The sequence below is a fragment of the Berghia stephanieae genome, chromosome 5, assembly GCF_034508935.2.
Source record: "Berghia stephanieae isolate SIO BIC M18660-M18661 chromosome 5, UCSD_Bste_1.3, whole genome shotgun sequence".
Taxonomy (NCBI): Eukaryota; Metazoa; Mollusca; class Gastropoda; order Nudibranchia; family Aeolidiidae; genus Berghia; species Berghia stephanieae.
The window spans coordinates 78,478,647-78,494,510 of NC_088364.1; the positions used below are offsets into that span (position 1 = coordinate 78,478,647).

Consider the following 15,864-nt stretch of genomic DNA (forward strand, 5'->3'; position numbering starts at 1 on the left):
CTAGTTTAATGTCACCACTCATAAAGGCAATTTTCTTTTCATTGAGTTAATATTTCAGTCGCTTTGTAACCCATGGCTTATTGTTAGGAAATATCTTAATTTCTTTTTTTTCCACGCATAAATCCACACAAAATGCAATATAACATGTCACAGTTTCGGTCCATTCATCAATACTGTCACCTTCTACCATTAATGTCTCCCACAGAGTACAGTCAAAACAGTAGTAATAGTAGCAGTAGTAGTATTAGTAGTAATATTAGTAGTAGTAGTAGTAGTAGTAGTAGTAGTAGTAGTAGTAGTAGTAGTAGTAGAGTAGTAGTAGTAGTAATAGTAGTAGTATTAGTAGTAGTAGTAGTAGTAGTAGTAGTAGTAGTAGTAGTAGTAGTAGTGGTAGTAGTAGTAGTAGTAGTAGTAGTAGTAGTAGTAGTGTAGTTAGTAGTAGTAGTAGCATAGTAGTAGTAGTAGTAGTAGTAGTAGTAGTAGTAATAGTAGTAGTAGTAGTAGTAGTAGTAGTAGTAGTAGTAGTAGTAGTAGTAGTAGTAGTAGTAGTAGTAGTAGTAGTAGTAGGGGCAGCTTGGCTCAGTGGTACGGTCTTTGCTTCCTACCCGAAAGGTACCGAGTTCAATCACCCGCCGCTGCGTTGTGTGGCCTTAACAAGTCACCTCGCCCTAGCTCACTTTGCGGCGCTGCTCTGCGGCTGACGCCTGGGTTATTCCAGTCTTCCCTTGGAATAGACCCTAAAGACAAATTTCCCCTTGGGGATGAATAAAGGGAATTTTATTTATTTTTTATTATTTTTAGTAGTATCTAGAAGTAGTATTAATAGAAGTAGTAGAAGTAGTAGCAGCAGTAGTAGTAGTAGTAGTAGTAGTAGTAGTAGTAGTAGTAGTAGTAGTAGTAGTAGTAGTAGTAGTAGTAGTAGTAGTAGTAGTAGTAGTAGTAATAATAATAATAGTAATAGACCTTTATTGTCCATAAATATGGCAATTTGTCATTTAGTTACACTTGTTATAACGTTAAATGATAACTATAACATTGAACAGATATTTCACTCCTACTTATTCTCTCTCTCTCCCTCCTCTCTCTCTCTCTCTTCTCTCTCTCTCTCTCTCTCTCTCTCTTTCTTTCTTTCTTCTCTCTTCTATCTATCTATCACACGTGCGATAAACACAACATAAACATATTCATTTCGTTTTCAATTTGTTACAATTGTGGCAATTTGACACCAAAAATTATCATCATTATCAATTGGTCAGTTAATCTAACATTAAATAAATTAATCAGTTAATCAGTCAACGAATCAATCCTTGGTTTTTCTGTACCATATGAAATATTCAAAATGTTTATTGCTGATGGAACGAACGTTGATTTATACTTGTTAGTTCTACATTAAATCTGACAAAACCTTCTCCCAGATGGTAAAGACTAAATTCATGGTATAAAATATGTTTTTTATTTTTGGTAATTGAGAATGCTTTCCTTTCTATTGCTTTTCCATGAATTCTTTCTACTCCATCAAGAGGATGGTTTATCATATTTGATGCCTCTTTGATAGATTTTGAAATTTTTGATTTATCTTTAAGTCGGCATCCGCCAAACCATATGGTGCAGCCAAACGCAATTACACTTTTAATCAATGAGTCATAAACTCTTAACATAGTTTTCTTCCTTACTTGAAATGTTCTCTATTTCCTTAGGATGTATAATCTTTGGGCAACTTTCTTAGATATTATATTAATATGTTGAGAGAAATTGAGGGAACTATCAATGGTTATTCCTAAATATTTAAAATAGTCAACTATCTCAACATCATCTTTACCGATCGTCACACACATTAAGTCGTTTTTATTTTTTACACCAAACACCTGTTCTTTCGTTTTTTCAACATTTAATTCAAGCTGATTTTGTTTACACCACTCGGTGAATATATTTATTTGTCTGAAATAATTCTTTTCGGTAACTTTATCTTTTAATAAGCCAAGAATAGCAGTATCATCTGCATATTTCACTATAAAACAATTTTCAAAGGATGGTCTGCAGTCGTTGGTGTATAAGATGTACAGGATTGGGGAACTCACGCAGCCTTGGGGACATCCGTTCGACAACGTTCTTTTGTTGGAGATATGTTCACCCAATTTCACACATTGCGGTCTATGGGTCAGAAACTCTTTATACCATTTAATAAGGTAGTTTGGAATATCCATGTTGCACAACTTTTGAAGCAAAATATCTGTGTTCATGGCATTAAAAGCTGATGAAAAGTCGACAAACAGGATTCTGGTGTAATTCGAGGGCGTTTGGTCAAGGTGTTTTGAGATCGCATTTGTGGCGGTTAATAGTGCGTCTTCTACACTGATATGTTGCTGGTATGCAAATTGGTACGGATCTAGCAATTTCAGGTCATAACATTTTTGTAGGAGCTCAGATTAAAAAATTTTTTCTAAACATTTCATTACAAACGATGTAAGCACCACTGGACGGACGTCGTTCAATACGGTCGGACAACGCTTTTTTGGAACTGGAACGACAATCGATGTTTTCCGAAGTACTGGCACTGATTGTTCATCGATTGACCTTTGGAAAAGTTTTGTATAAGGTATAGCCAGTTGTTGGTGACAGTTTTTCAAAATAGTTCTGGTAATGTTGTCTGGTCCTGGTGCTTTATGTTCTTTACATCGCCGGAAGAGGGAGCTTACAATTTCTTCTTCAACATCTGGAGGTGGCTCATTGTTATTTGACAAACCGTTGTGCACAGATGGGAGCCTGTCAAAACGACAGTAAAAATCATTTAATTTGTTGACATCAGTTTTCGTTTTTCCTTGTGGGAATGTTCATTTCTTTTGATCTACTCCTCCCATTTGCTTTATCATCTCCCATGCTTTCCTTGCGCAGCCCGATCTCAGTTGTCGCTCCATTTTGTTTTTGTATTCAACCTTTTCTTCTTTTATTGTATTTCTGATCTCCTTTCCCTTTTCAAATTCTAGTTTAATGTCACCACTCATAAAGGCAATTTTCTTTTCATTGAGTTAATATTTCAGTCGCTTTGTAACCCATGGCTTATTGTTAGGAAATATCTTAATTTCTTTTTTTTCCACGCATAAATCCACACAAAATGCAATATAACATGTCACAGTTTCGGTCCATTCATCAATACTGTCACCTTCTACCATTAATGTCTCCCACAGAGTACAGTCAAAACAGTAGTAATAGTAGCAGTAGTAGTATTAGTAGTAGTAGTAGTAGTAGTAGTAGTAGTAGTAGTAGTAGTAGTAGTAGTAGTAGTAAGTAGTAGTAGTAGTAGTAGTAGTTAGTAGTAGTAGTAGTATTAGTAGTAGTAGTAGTAGTAGTAGTAGTAGTAGTAGTAGTAGTAGTAGTAGTAGTAGTAGTAGTAGTAGTAGTAGTAGTAGTAGTAGTAGTAGTAGTAGTAGTAGTAGTAGTAGTAGTAGTAGTAGTAGTAGTAGTAGTAGTAGTAGTAGTAGTAGTAGTAGTAGTAGTAGTAGTAGTAGTAGTAGTAGTAGTAGTAGTAGTAGTAGTAGTAGTAGTAGTAGTAGTAGTAGTTAGTAGTAGTAGTATAGTAGTAGTAGTATAGTAGTGTAGTAGTAGTAGTAGTAGTAGTAGTAGTAGTAGTAGTAGTAGTAGTAGTAGTAGTAGTAGTAGGTAGTATGTATAATACCGCACACTTTTATAGCGCCAACATCTCATGCAATATGAGCTCTAGGCGCTTTACAAAAATAAAATATATATCATAAATTAAACAATGACTACAGCTATTAGAGACAGACATATTCAATATTTAAAACGCTATCAACATAAAAATACATTAAGAAAAACAAATCAAGCAAAGAAATGCTTTCTTAAGTAATAATATGCCTTCCTGCTGTTGAATGCCTCCAGGATTCTGAATTTCTAATCTCAAAAGGTAATTTTTTTCCAAATGAAGGAGCAGATGATGCACTGTCTTTAACCTGCATTTAATTTGTTCTGGGTAGTGCGTAACAAGAGCACATCTGAGGCTGATCCTAACTCCGAACAGGGGATTTCAATTTAATAAGTTCATTAAGTAATTTGGAGCAGATCCATGGAGGCACTTAAAAGATAATTTGGCTACTTTGTAGTCAATCCTCCAAGCTTTGGGAAGCCTGTGCAGCAATGAAAGAAAAGGGGTCGCTTCATGCGAATTCTTTTTTCCTAATACTAATCTAGCTGCAATGTTTTCAATTTTTAATTTGATATACCGGACAAAATTGAATTGCAGTAGTCAAAAATACTAATGAAGATGCCATGTTTATTTTGATATAAATTTCCGAATGTTATTAATTTTCTTTAATTCAAATAATAGCTTCTTTTTCAGAGCTAACCTGGCATCCCATTGTAAGATCTCTGTCAAACAACACTCCAAGATTTTGTACCTGGGTAATGAAATTTACAGAGCATCCATTTACATCCATTCTCCTTTCACACGCCTTTTCCCTCATTCTCTTACTGCCAAACAACAAAATTTCTGTCTTTTCATCATTTAATCTCAAACAATTTTCTTCCATCCATGGCTTGACGTCTTCATTTTTCAGATTTTGTTTCTCGATCAATAAAGGATTAGCAATATTTAAGTCATACATTTGAGTGTTATCTGCATAGAAGTGGTGCATTAAGCATAGAGAATTAAGCTTATCTGCGAATGGAAAAGTATACAGAGTGGAGAGGATGGGACCCAATACAGATCCCCGAGGAACTCCAAATAAGTGAAGTTGCTCAGAGTGATCAGAGTGAGCACCATCAATAGAGACAAACTGGTTTCTGTCCGCAAGATAGCACAGAAACCAATCGAATACACCCCGCAGCCTTCGTATCAAAATCTTATGATCAGTTGTATCGTAGGCTGCAGACAATTCGTGCAAATTTAACAACATCAATTTTCCTTCATTAATAACGTGATTTAAATCATTCACAACCCTCAATAGTACAGTTTCTGTCGAGTGATTATTACGATAAGATGATTGAAAGTGACTCCGGAGATTGTTAAATTTAAGGTGGTTCGTCAAGTGCTTAAGAACAAGTTTTTCTAAAATCGTTGACGAGAAAGGCAGGTTTGACACTGGTCTGTATTTTATTTAATTGTCTAATCTAATCCTGACTTTTTGATTAGAGGGATTACCATGGCGGTTTTATGCATAGTTGGCATTTCTCCTGAACGTAATGATTGTTCATAATGTCAGTTATTATGTAAAGAAGCAAATCTAAAATTTTCTACTACTACAACAACAACAACTACTACTACTACTACTGCTACTACTACTACTACTACTACTACTACTACTACTACTACTACTACTACTACTACTACTACTACTACTACTACTACTACTACTACTACTACAACTACTACAACTACTACTACTACTACTACCACTAACATCATCATGTAATCATAAATGATTTAATCAGTGAAGATAATCATGGGACGTCAACAGGAACCATTTTAGTCCTCTCATTTCTGCACATTATTTATTCCCATTGATTCAATCCACAAGGACGCTTGAATTCCTGTCCGTTTGAATGAATCCACACGTTGCCCACCCATTTGTCACCGATCAACACGGGGCACGCGCCGTGATATGTATCGGAGATACCAGTTCCGTTTTTGAGCAGATTGTACCAGAATACTGCACTTCCCTGTATGAAACAAAGACAGAATATATAGAATGTAATACGCGTCACCCGAGACTGAAATACAAAGACAGGAAACTTCGAGAGTGGCAAAAGGATTTTAAAAACAGCCGACGCGTATTTTGATCAGGTTATATCACCTCGATAAAAATCCTCAAGATCAATTTTAAAATATCGGATGGTCACCAAAAATGAAAATCATTTTACCAATATATACATAAATCTATTTTCAAGAGGTTATAACTGAATCACCACAGTTAATTGAAAAACAAAAACGTTGGAGAAGTTCTATTGCAACATGCGAAGATTTCAAACATCAAACCCAAGTTGATTAGTGTAAATTCCACTCACATAATTTAGTGTTGTTAATAGTCAGTCGGTCCACCATTTTTGCTCCTTCAAAAATCTTTTCTTCCAAATTGAAATTTTTTTCCAAACTCATTTTCAGTGACCTGCTCCCACCATACTTGAATTCTTTCCTTTATGGTATTCTCAGTAAAAGACTTGGTTGGCTGCATAATTTTTCCGTCAACAAATTCCTAATTCAATAATCCATGGGATTCCAGTCCAGTGATTGAGATGACCACTGTTCTCTTCTGGTAAAATCAATGTTGTTTGATATCAAAAACTGTCGTGTGTGTGTGTGTGTGTGTGTGTGTGTGTGTGTGTGTGTGTGTGTGTTTACTGGTAGGTAAGGTTGCTCTATACTGTTATTATATGAATTGTCTAATGAGTTTAAAGCTCGACAGGCCCGCAGAAAATTGTTTCCAAAAGATGGATGTAATAACACATCAACATTACAGTGCAGTACAGTAGTAAGCCTCGCAGTCCGAATGACGCTTTCTGAGAATTGAGTGATTCAGTCATAGTCGATGAGTTGAGCTGCTCTCTCCATCCATGTTGTTAATTGTTTCCGTTGATCACCGTCCTGGGCCAGGGTTTTGAGACTGTCAAGATCTTGTTGTGACTTTAGTACGGATGGCATTGCAATGTTTCTTATTTTTCATAAACATTACGAATAATTAGAGGCGACAAAAAAAAGTACAAATTGATTAAATAAATAAACAAATAAATAAATAAATAACCAAATAAACAAATAAATAAATAAATAGATAAACAAATAAATAGATAAATAAACAAATAAATAAATAAATAAATAAATAAATAAACAAATAAATAAATAAATAAATAAATAAATAATTAAATAAACAAATAAATAAATAAATAAACAAATAAATAAACAAATAAACAAATAAATAAATAAATGAATAAACAAATAAATAAATAAACAAATAAATACATAAATAAACAAATAAATAAATAAATAAATAAATAAACAAATAAATAAATGAATAAACAAATAAATAAATAAATAAACAAATAAATAAATAAATTCAGAAAACGATCAAATGATCGGAGAAAACAAAAATAATATTTAAAAATTCTTGCTTATAAACAAAATAATCAAGTCAAAAAGTGAAAAAAAATTAGAAAAAAAACGAGGGAGTCGATTCGAATCAGTCCTAGAAAAACGAGATCAAAAAGTTGTAAGATTATCTAACCCTCTTCACTCTACACAGTCCACAATGACTTCGACGTAAGTTAAGGTTAGAATGTTCTTGAAAGATTTCAATATAAATGTTGCTGCTCGAAGCTCGAAGAAATAAATAACAATGTGAAATTGAATGTAAGCTTCAATTTAATAACAAAAACAGATAAAATGGACGTTTCCGGTTTCCCCTTTATCAATAAACAGGATGAATGAAACACTACAGATGAATGAGTTGATGTGGTAGTGGCGTTGTTAAGATAGGGAAACATGAAACGTCCATTTTATCTGTTTTCGTCATTAAATTGAAGTTTACATTCCATTTCACATTGTTATTTATTGAAAGATTTCAACCAATTTCAAGCAGAAATTTTGCTTCATTCTTTTGATTGGGGTTTGTGTGTGTGTGTGTGTGTGTGTGTGTGTGTGTGTGTGTGTGTTTCTTGTTTGTTTTTAATCCATGTAGCTATGTGATTAAGTGTTGTTTATTTCCAAATGTAATAGTAACAAATTTTATTGAAAACTTGATATCGTGGTAGACAGCCAGACCATTATGCCCACGAGAACAACCCACTAACCCAGCTTACACCAATATAAGTAAATAAATAGATAAATAGATGGATATAAGAATGATAAATATATAAATAAAAATGTCTTCTACTTATTCTATAGACTGTTCAAAATTTAAATCCCCAATCCCCAGCCCCCAATCCTGGTTATTTATTTTTATTGTTGTAATAAACTATATTTTATATGAGAAAGAGCAATTAATTTTTAAACAATTTTTTTTCTCCCATAATTTGAACCGTTTCTAGATGAGCGAGATTTATTTATTTATATTAATAATTAAATTAAATTAGTTTTTGCTTTTTTATTGCCTCTGATTCTTTGTTTTGTTTCTGAGTGAGATATTTATTCCTCGTGTCTGAGCGAGATGTCAAAAACAGAGACATATAGAGAGAGAGACAGAGACAGAAAGATAGAGAGAGAGAGAAAGAGAGAGAGAGAGAGAGAGAGAGAGAGAGAGAGAGAGAGAGAGAGAGAGAGAGAGAGAGAGAGAGAGAGAGAGAGAGAGATTCAAAAAAAGAAGGGGGTGGGACATTTATCATTTGCAACATTCTGTAGAAAGAATTTTTAAAAACAACAGCAAAACACGGATAATCATAATGGAAAAAAAGTGGCGCAGTAAGGAATCGAACACACAGCGCCAATGCCAAGCCTTCATAGACAGACGCCTTAACAAATCGGCCATGCCATCTACATGAATGATGACGTATATTATGTATTCATAGTTAGGTACTATCCCTCTACTGACTTGTTGCTTGTGTTTGGTTTTCTTTTCCTTGTATTGATATTTTCCTTACTTTACATATTTCTTTCTTTTCGTACTTTATGTGCATTACTAACTTTTTCGTATTCTTGAAAAAATGCGTCTGTGTATGATCACCGTTACATTATACACAATATGTCTGGGTATTTTCATTGTTCATTACACTGAGACGCGTCTGTGTATAATCCAAAGTGGAAGCGAAGCGAGGTGCACACGACATGTCGTACAAACTAGACGAATAAAATGATATTCAAGAAATAAATAATTCAATAACACATCCATTTGTCTACTTAATTCATTTTTTAAAATGATTTGCGACAAAATGGAGTTTCAACCCGGTAACCGAACGGCTTCGGCCATCCCGGGCTCCACCCTACTACATTATTATTTATCTGTCTAACTCTCAATCTCAATTGCGAAGCGGTCAGCTGCCTAGCCAAACACTGCCGCGATCATATCGCCAGGGTCGTCGGCGCGGTCGAGAAATCAACGAACGTCCCAACATATATTATTTTTTATTAGGTTTCCCTGGAAAATGCGATATCGGGGTCAGCGACCAAACGCGCATATTGTCCCTCAATATCGTCCCTCAAAATGACCTTTCATCAATGCTACTGGCCGTCCATAGCGTTGACTTTCTCCTACTACAGGAGACCCATCATTACTCAGGTGCGCAGTCTTCTCAATTTCAGATACCAAACTATACGGTGGTCAAGCGAGAGGACATTTCAATGATTAAAGGAGGTGTTAGCGTTGACGCAAAAGAGCCTTCGATTGTTAGGGTCATAGAGCGCGTTACTGACAGCAACGAGGTGAATAGAATATCCGTGGAGGTGGGAAGGCTGTATTTGCACATCTACAAACCACCGGTAGCAACTTGGAATACACAACCGGTTCCGGTAGTTAGTCTTCCCTCCATCTATCTGAGAGACTTTAATAACCACCACTATGAGTGGGGCTAACGAGACTGCAATGAGCTAGGTAGAAAACTTCACTCATGGACGGACTGTAATGAGCTGCACCTAGTATGATCCTACTACCAAGCGTCCCTTCAGGGGCACCCGCCATAAGGAGTATACTCCTGATATCACCCTTGTGACGACGGGAGCAGACGGGAAACCGTTACAGGTTAAGCGGACAGTCTTGGCGACTTCCTGCATAGCCGCATAGCACAGCATAGCACAGGCTGGTACTTGTCACAGCTGGGATGACAATCCCTTGGGTGCAGTCACTCCCACTCTGCAGATGGAATTTTGGGAAGGCTAACTGAGAGGAATTTACTTCCTATATCGAGCTGGTCTGCCCTGCTCTCCCTCCCATGTCCAGTAATACACTTCCAGCCCCTAACAGCTTGGTATTCACTATTAAATATTACTTTATACACTCAGCGTCTAGCAGCTTACTGTCAACCTATCACCTCTACATCAGACAAAACCTACATTCCTTTCCAACGCTCTTCAATATTAGTCCTCTCACCTTTTTTGGGTAGACTAACAGTCTCTTTTCCGGAAAAACTGTCGCTCCACCCGCCTCTACATCCGTCAGCTGTGGAATAGGAGGAATTGAAACTATGATAGTTCTATCACTAGTAACTTACATAAAGAAGACAATAATGGTTAAAATGACTAGAGGAGGAAAAAGTAGGAGGAGGAGGAGGAGGATGAGAAGAAGAAGAAGAAGAAGAAGAAGATGATGATGATGATGATGATGATGATGATGATGATGATGATGATGATGATGATGATGATGATGATGATGATCATGGAGAAGAAGAAGAAGAAGAAGAAGAAGAAGAAGATGATGATGATGATGATGATGATGATGATGATGATGATGATGATGATGATGATGATGATGATGATGATGGAGAAGAAGAAGAAGAAGAAGAAGAAGAAGAAGAAGAAGAAGAAGAAGAAGAAGAAGAAGAAGAAGAAGAAGAAGAAGAAGAAGAAGAAGAAGAAGAAGAAGAAGAAGAAGAAGAAGAAGAAGAAGAAGAAGAAGAAGAAGAGGAAGAAGAAGAAGAAGTAGTAGTAGTCTGTATTGGGATGTTCACGGAAGTCAATGATAACATGAGCTCAATTCTGGGCATCAAAATTGTTTCGGATTTGTTTCAATGAGAGACATAACGTAGTTTTACGAATATATTTGGACATAGGTCTCACCAGTCAGTCTACAGTTTTCTTTAACTAAAGGGTCCGTCACTCTATTGAGAACATCGATCCACAATGCCATTTTTGTTAGCTGTCTTTTACAGATCCAAAAAAAGAGCTTTTATATAGCGCAATATGCACTAAATGTGCTCAAAGCGCTTTACAAGGGGTCCCTGTCCAGCAGCAACATTTAGCAATTAGGACGTGACATGACGCCTGTTAAGCGATATTACAATTTTTTTTCGGAAAGAGACAACACTGTAAACGGCCAGGTACTCATTTTACACCTAAGTACGGTGAGAGAATGTGAGGAAAGAGTCTTTTCCAAGGACTCAACTATGCGCCGAGCGAGGCTCGAACCCAGAATCTTCCGATCCGAAAGCGAGTGTCACACCACAAATCCAAATACAAAATGCTTTCGCACAAAGTTATTGTGCATCAATAACAGACGATAATAGTCATCGGATGCGAGAGAACATAGCCACACCACTCGGACAGTCGTTTGTACATAACTAAACAAACAACAGATCATCGTATGCGTTTAAGTTTAATTCTCAGTTTAATAGTTCAACACGCATGATTAATCGTAAAATCACAGAAAACTGTGTGTAACCTTAAATGTTTATAGTCTGATTGATAGAATCTGGGGAGGACCAATCAAACCACCAGCTGCCGAAAACCAACAACAGAGAACAGAGAGATTTCCACTCGTGTCATTCTACTGTTTGTAAACAACCTGCTATTTTTGTCCGAGCCCGTTAAGGGTATGTCACAAATCCCGAGTTTTGATTGGTCAAAAATCTACTGGTTAATTTTTTCTGCTTGGGCATCACTTTACCCTGGTCATCATATCTTGTCGCGCCAGTGAGTCAGCCAGTCCCAGGCAGTCTGGTTGCATTCCCTCAGGTCAGCATTGGTGCATTGAGGTCCCAGCGAGCATTCGGACAGGATGTGGTCCATTTTACCCTGGTTCCCCGCGTTCAATAGGAAAGAAAAGTCGTGAAATCAAAGCCTCCACTCTTTTGGTTCCTAAATCCTTGTGAGTTTGTATGTAACAAGTCCTTCGGAGTACCAATAATGAATACGTTACATAAAAGTGACAAAACTGTAATAATATTATCAGAAGCAGGATTACAGTTAGATAATTAGGATTACGGGATGTAAAAGAGCGAGGATGGATGGTTTTTATTGAAGACCAGCATATAATTAGGCTAGAAAATGAAATGTCATCACTCTCTCTTTCACCAGGAGATGAATTGTACAACGTATGTGCTCAGTCCTCTAGAAGAGTGATTTTCAACTTCCCATAAAATAGGAATCATGTTTTTGGACATCACACACTTAATGGATTTTCACTGAAAATGCGGTAGCGGTTTTGATGCGTCCGTTATGCAATGGTATGAACCATGAATTATCTATGAAATCAACTTCTAACCAAAGACAATTCTTGCTCCACTAACTTATCTTAATTAATATTCACCCCAATCTGTCATCTGCATTTTTTGCGGCCGCAAATATCAGGGCGATCCGCAAATTTTGGCAAATTTCCCAAAATTAGCAAATCGTGGCAAATTTTGGGGGAAAAAAGAAGCGAAAACAAAATAACGAAAAAAAAACGTGCGGAACTTGAGAAATGTTGCAGCTTTGCCTGGACCCAAACCAAGGGAAGCTACTCATACGGATAATGATCCTTTAAAATCTTTGTAACATCGCTATTCACAGTCATTTTATTTCTCAAGTCAAATAAATCGAGTCACTTCCACTTCCAACTTCAGTCATGGATCGTTTCGTCAATAAATCTTCAAATAAGGACCCAAAGTGTGGCAAATTTTTTGGCAAATTTCTTGGCAAATGTTTTTTTTTTTTTTTTTTTGGCAAATATTAGGTCCCAATTTGGCTAAAAAAAAATGCAGATGACAGCCCAATAGCGGCGCTTACTCAATACATCAATCGTCCCTATGTTTATGTTTGTGTTGTGAATAGAGCTTTAGTCATAACTGTTGGCTTGTAACCAAACTTTCCGAAGTTTGTGTGTGTGTGTGTGTGTGTGTGTGTGTGTGTGTGTGTGTGTGTGTGTGTGTTGATGACCTTAGGAAGTCGGGAGACGAACTCAAGAAAGAGACAACGTTTGATACAAAATTTTGGAGTGGTAGATGGCGTCGATTGTATAGCGTCCCTCTCACGACCAGGCGGAGTTGTTGTAACAGTAGTGTCGTGGGTTCGAGCCCTCATCGCCGCGAAGTTTTTATTCTTTATTGTATTCTGATACTTTTCTACTCACTTTATTTCTTGTTATTATCGACATAATTGCCTGCTCCTCTCACTTTTCTGAATTAATCTTCACCCCCAATATCGGAGCTTCCTCAATGTTTCAATCGTCTCTATGTTATATGTTTGTGTTGAGAATAGAGATTTATGCATGACCACTGACTTATGAACACATTTCACTTTCCTACTCACTTTATTTCTTGCTATTCCTGTACTGGTAGTTTTGTAAGTAGTTTTTTTTTTAGTTTCTGAGCATTAACCGATTAAATTATTTAATAAAAAGTGTCACAATAATAATAATAATGATAATAATAATAATAATAATAATAATAATAATAATAATAATAATAATAATAATAATAATAATATAGATAATAATAATAATAATGATAATAATAATAATATAATAATAATAATAATAATAATAATAATAAAAATAATAATAATAATAATAATAATAATGATAATGATGATAATAATAATAATAATAATAATAATAATAATAATAATAATAATAATGATAATAATAATAATAATAATAATAATACATACTAATAATAATAATAATAATAATAATAAGATAAATAATAATAATATAATAATAATAATAATAAATAATAATAAAATAATAATATAAAAATATAATAATAATAATAATAAATAATAATAATAATAATAATAATAATAATAATAATAATAATAATAATAATAATAATAATAATAATATATAATAATAATAATAATAATAATAATAATAATAATAATAATAATAATAATATAATAATAATAATAATAATAATAATAATAATAATAATAATAATATAAAATAATAATAATAATAATAATAATAATAATAATAATAATAATAATAATAATAATAATAATAATAATAATATAATAATAATAATAATAATAATAATAATAATAATAATAATAATAATAATAATAATAATAATAATAATAATAATAATAATAATAATAATATATAATAATAATATATGATGATGATGATATGATGATATGATGATGATATGAATGAATAATGAATGATGATAGATGAATGATGATGATGATGAATAATAGATGAATGATGATGATGATGATGATGATGATGATGATGATGATGATGATGATGATGATGATGATGATGAATGATATGATGAATGATGATGATGATGATATGTGAAACTTATATTGGCATTGCTGAGACATGCAGACTACAAATTACTTTGTGCATGGAGACATACTCATCAACACACCGCACATGGCACCAACACACCACAATACACACACACACACAACACAACACAACCCCAAAAAAACAAACAATATAACATAAACCAGACGCTTATCCTACTTCTCATATATTCTTCTTCTTTCAACGTATCTCGCATTTTGCAGGGTTGTCATAATGAATGTCACATCTCCATGCATCTCGGTTCATAGAATCATCTTTCTCCAGTTCTTTCAAATCGTCCTTTACCCTATCCAACAATCTAGTCTTTGGGCGTCACTTTTTTCCCTTTCCCGCTAATTGTATATCCAATACTTTCCTTTCCACGTACTCCCTCTCTCGACTCTTAGCATGTCCGAACCATTTCAATCTATCTTCTCCCATCTTCATTGATACATTCTTCACATCGGTCAGCCTTCTAATTCGTTCATTCATTACTCACTTTATCTTTTCTTGTCCAGCCAAGTGACCATGTCAATAAAAGCCCAAGTGTGTGCCTTCCATTTATAAAACCGCCCGAGTCAACAGGAAACTGATTATCTCCTGGAATGGGAAAATATTGAAGAACAACACAATTCTCGGGTACCTCGGTATCACCGTAGACCACACACTGTCCTTCTCTCATCGCATACAAAAAACAAAAGCAAAGGTGGCCACAAGAAACAATCTCCTGAGAAAACTGGCAAACACCACATGGGGAGCAGATCCAAAAACAGTCAGGACAACCGCACGAACCCTCTGCTATTCATCAGCCGAATACGCCTCACCAGTCTGGGCAAGATCGTGCCATGACAAAAAGATTGACTTTGAGCAACATAACACCTGCTGGATCATTACTGGTATCTTGAAACCAACTGCAGTTCAAGTCCTCTATCGACTGGCTGGCATTGTACCTCTCCATATTCGAAGAGTCACTGCTTCCAAATCCCAGAAACATAAACAGGAAATGGACCCAACGTAACTGTCACAAGTGGAAATGTCGATATGGCATTTTCCAGTTGATACGCAATTACTCGCCTAACGGCGAAGACCTAAATTTCACACCTACATGAGAGCAAACCCTAATCTATCTTCATCTCTCAAACTCCGCCAATACCGGACAATGTAAAATTAAGTGTGGACATCTGGAAGACACACCCCACCACCCTATCTTCAAAACAAAGACTCATATGGGAATGAACAAGATGCGCTGATCTTATAAAACCATCAACTTACAAAAAGACGGTCTCTTCCACAGAGATACATTAAAGAACGGACGTGTTTTTATCCTGCTCACTTGTGTGATATCCATTAATAAGGGGTGAGTTAATTACATTAAGTTAACTTTCTTAAATTTCTTTCTGATCTACAGTCTGTATTAACAGCTTTTTCTGCATACTTTTACGACGTCTCTATTCATATGAGGTTGATATAATATATGTCATTATGACTTGGTTACGTGTAATGTGAACATATTTTTCAATACCATGGTTTAGCCACTTTGTTTATCTAGTGCAGTTCGGTACTTCTTGAGGCCATAATATCTATCATTTGTTTATTTCATGCTATCTGGGCGTAAGAGGTAGAGACTATCATTCTTGGGTCAATGCTTGAAGACTGGCCCTTCCTCGAAGCACTCAGCCGTTTTGCATTGGACAACGCTACAATTCTGTGGCCCATGATCACCCCA

The 15,864-nt window shown here is 35.1% G+C and overlaps 1 protein-coding gene across 1 annotated transcript in view; it reads right to left on the reverse strand.

Moving 5' to 3' along the window:
• Positions 1 to 3,673: 3,673 nt before the first annotated feature.
• LOC144974233 (prolyl 4-hydroxylase subunit alpha-2-like) overlaps positions 3,674 to 15,864 on the reverse strand; it is a gene marked incomplete at its 5' end in the record, with an annotated part of 24,739 nt that continues 12,548 nt past the window's right edge. The window contains 2 exon segments of the mRNA XM_078917149.1: positions 3,674 to 5,670; positions 10,020 to 10,088. Coding sequence (XP_078773275.1) covers positions 5,503 to 5,670; positions 10,020 to 10,088 — 237 coding nt within the window.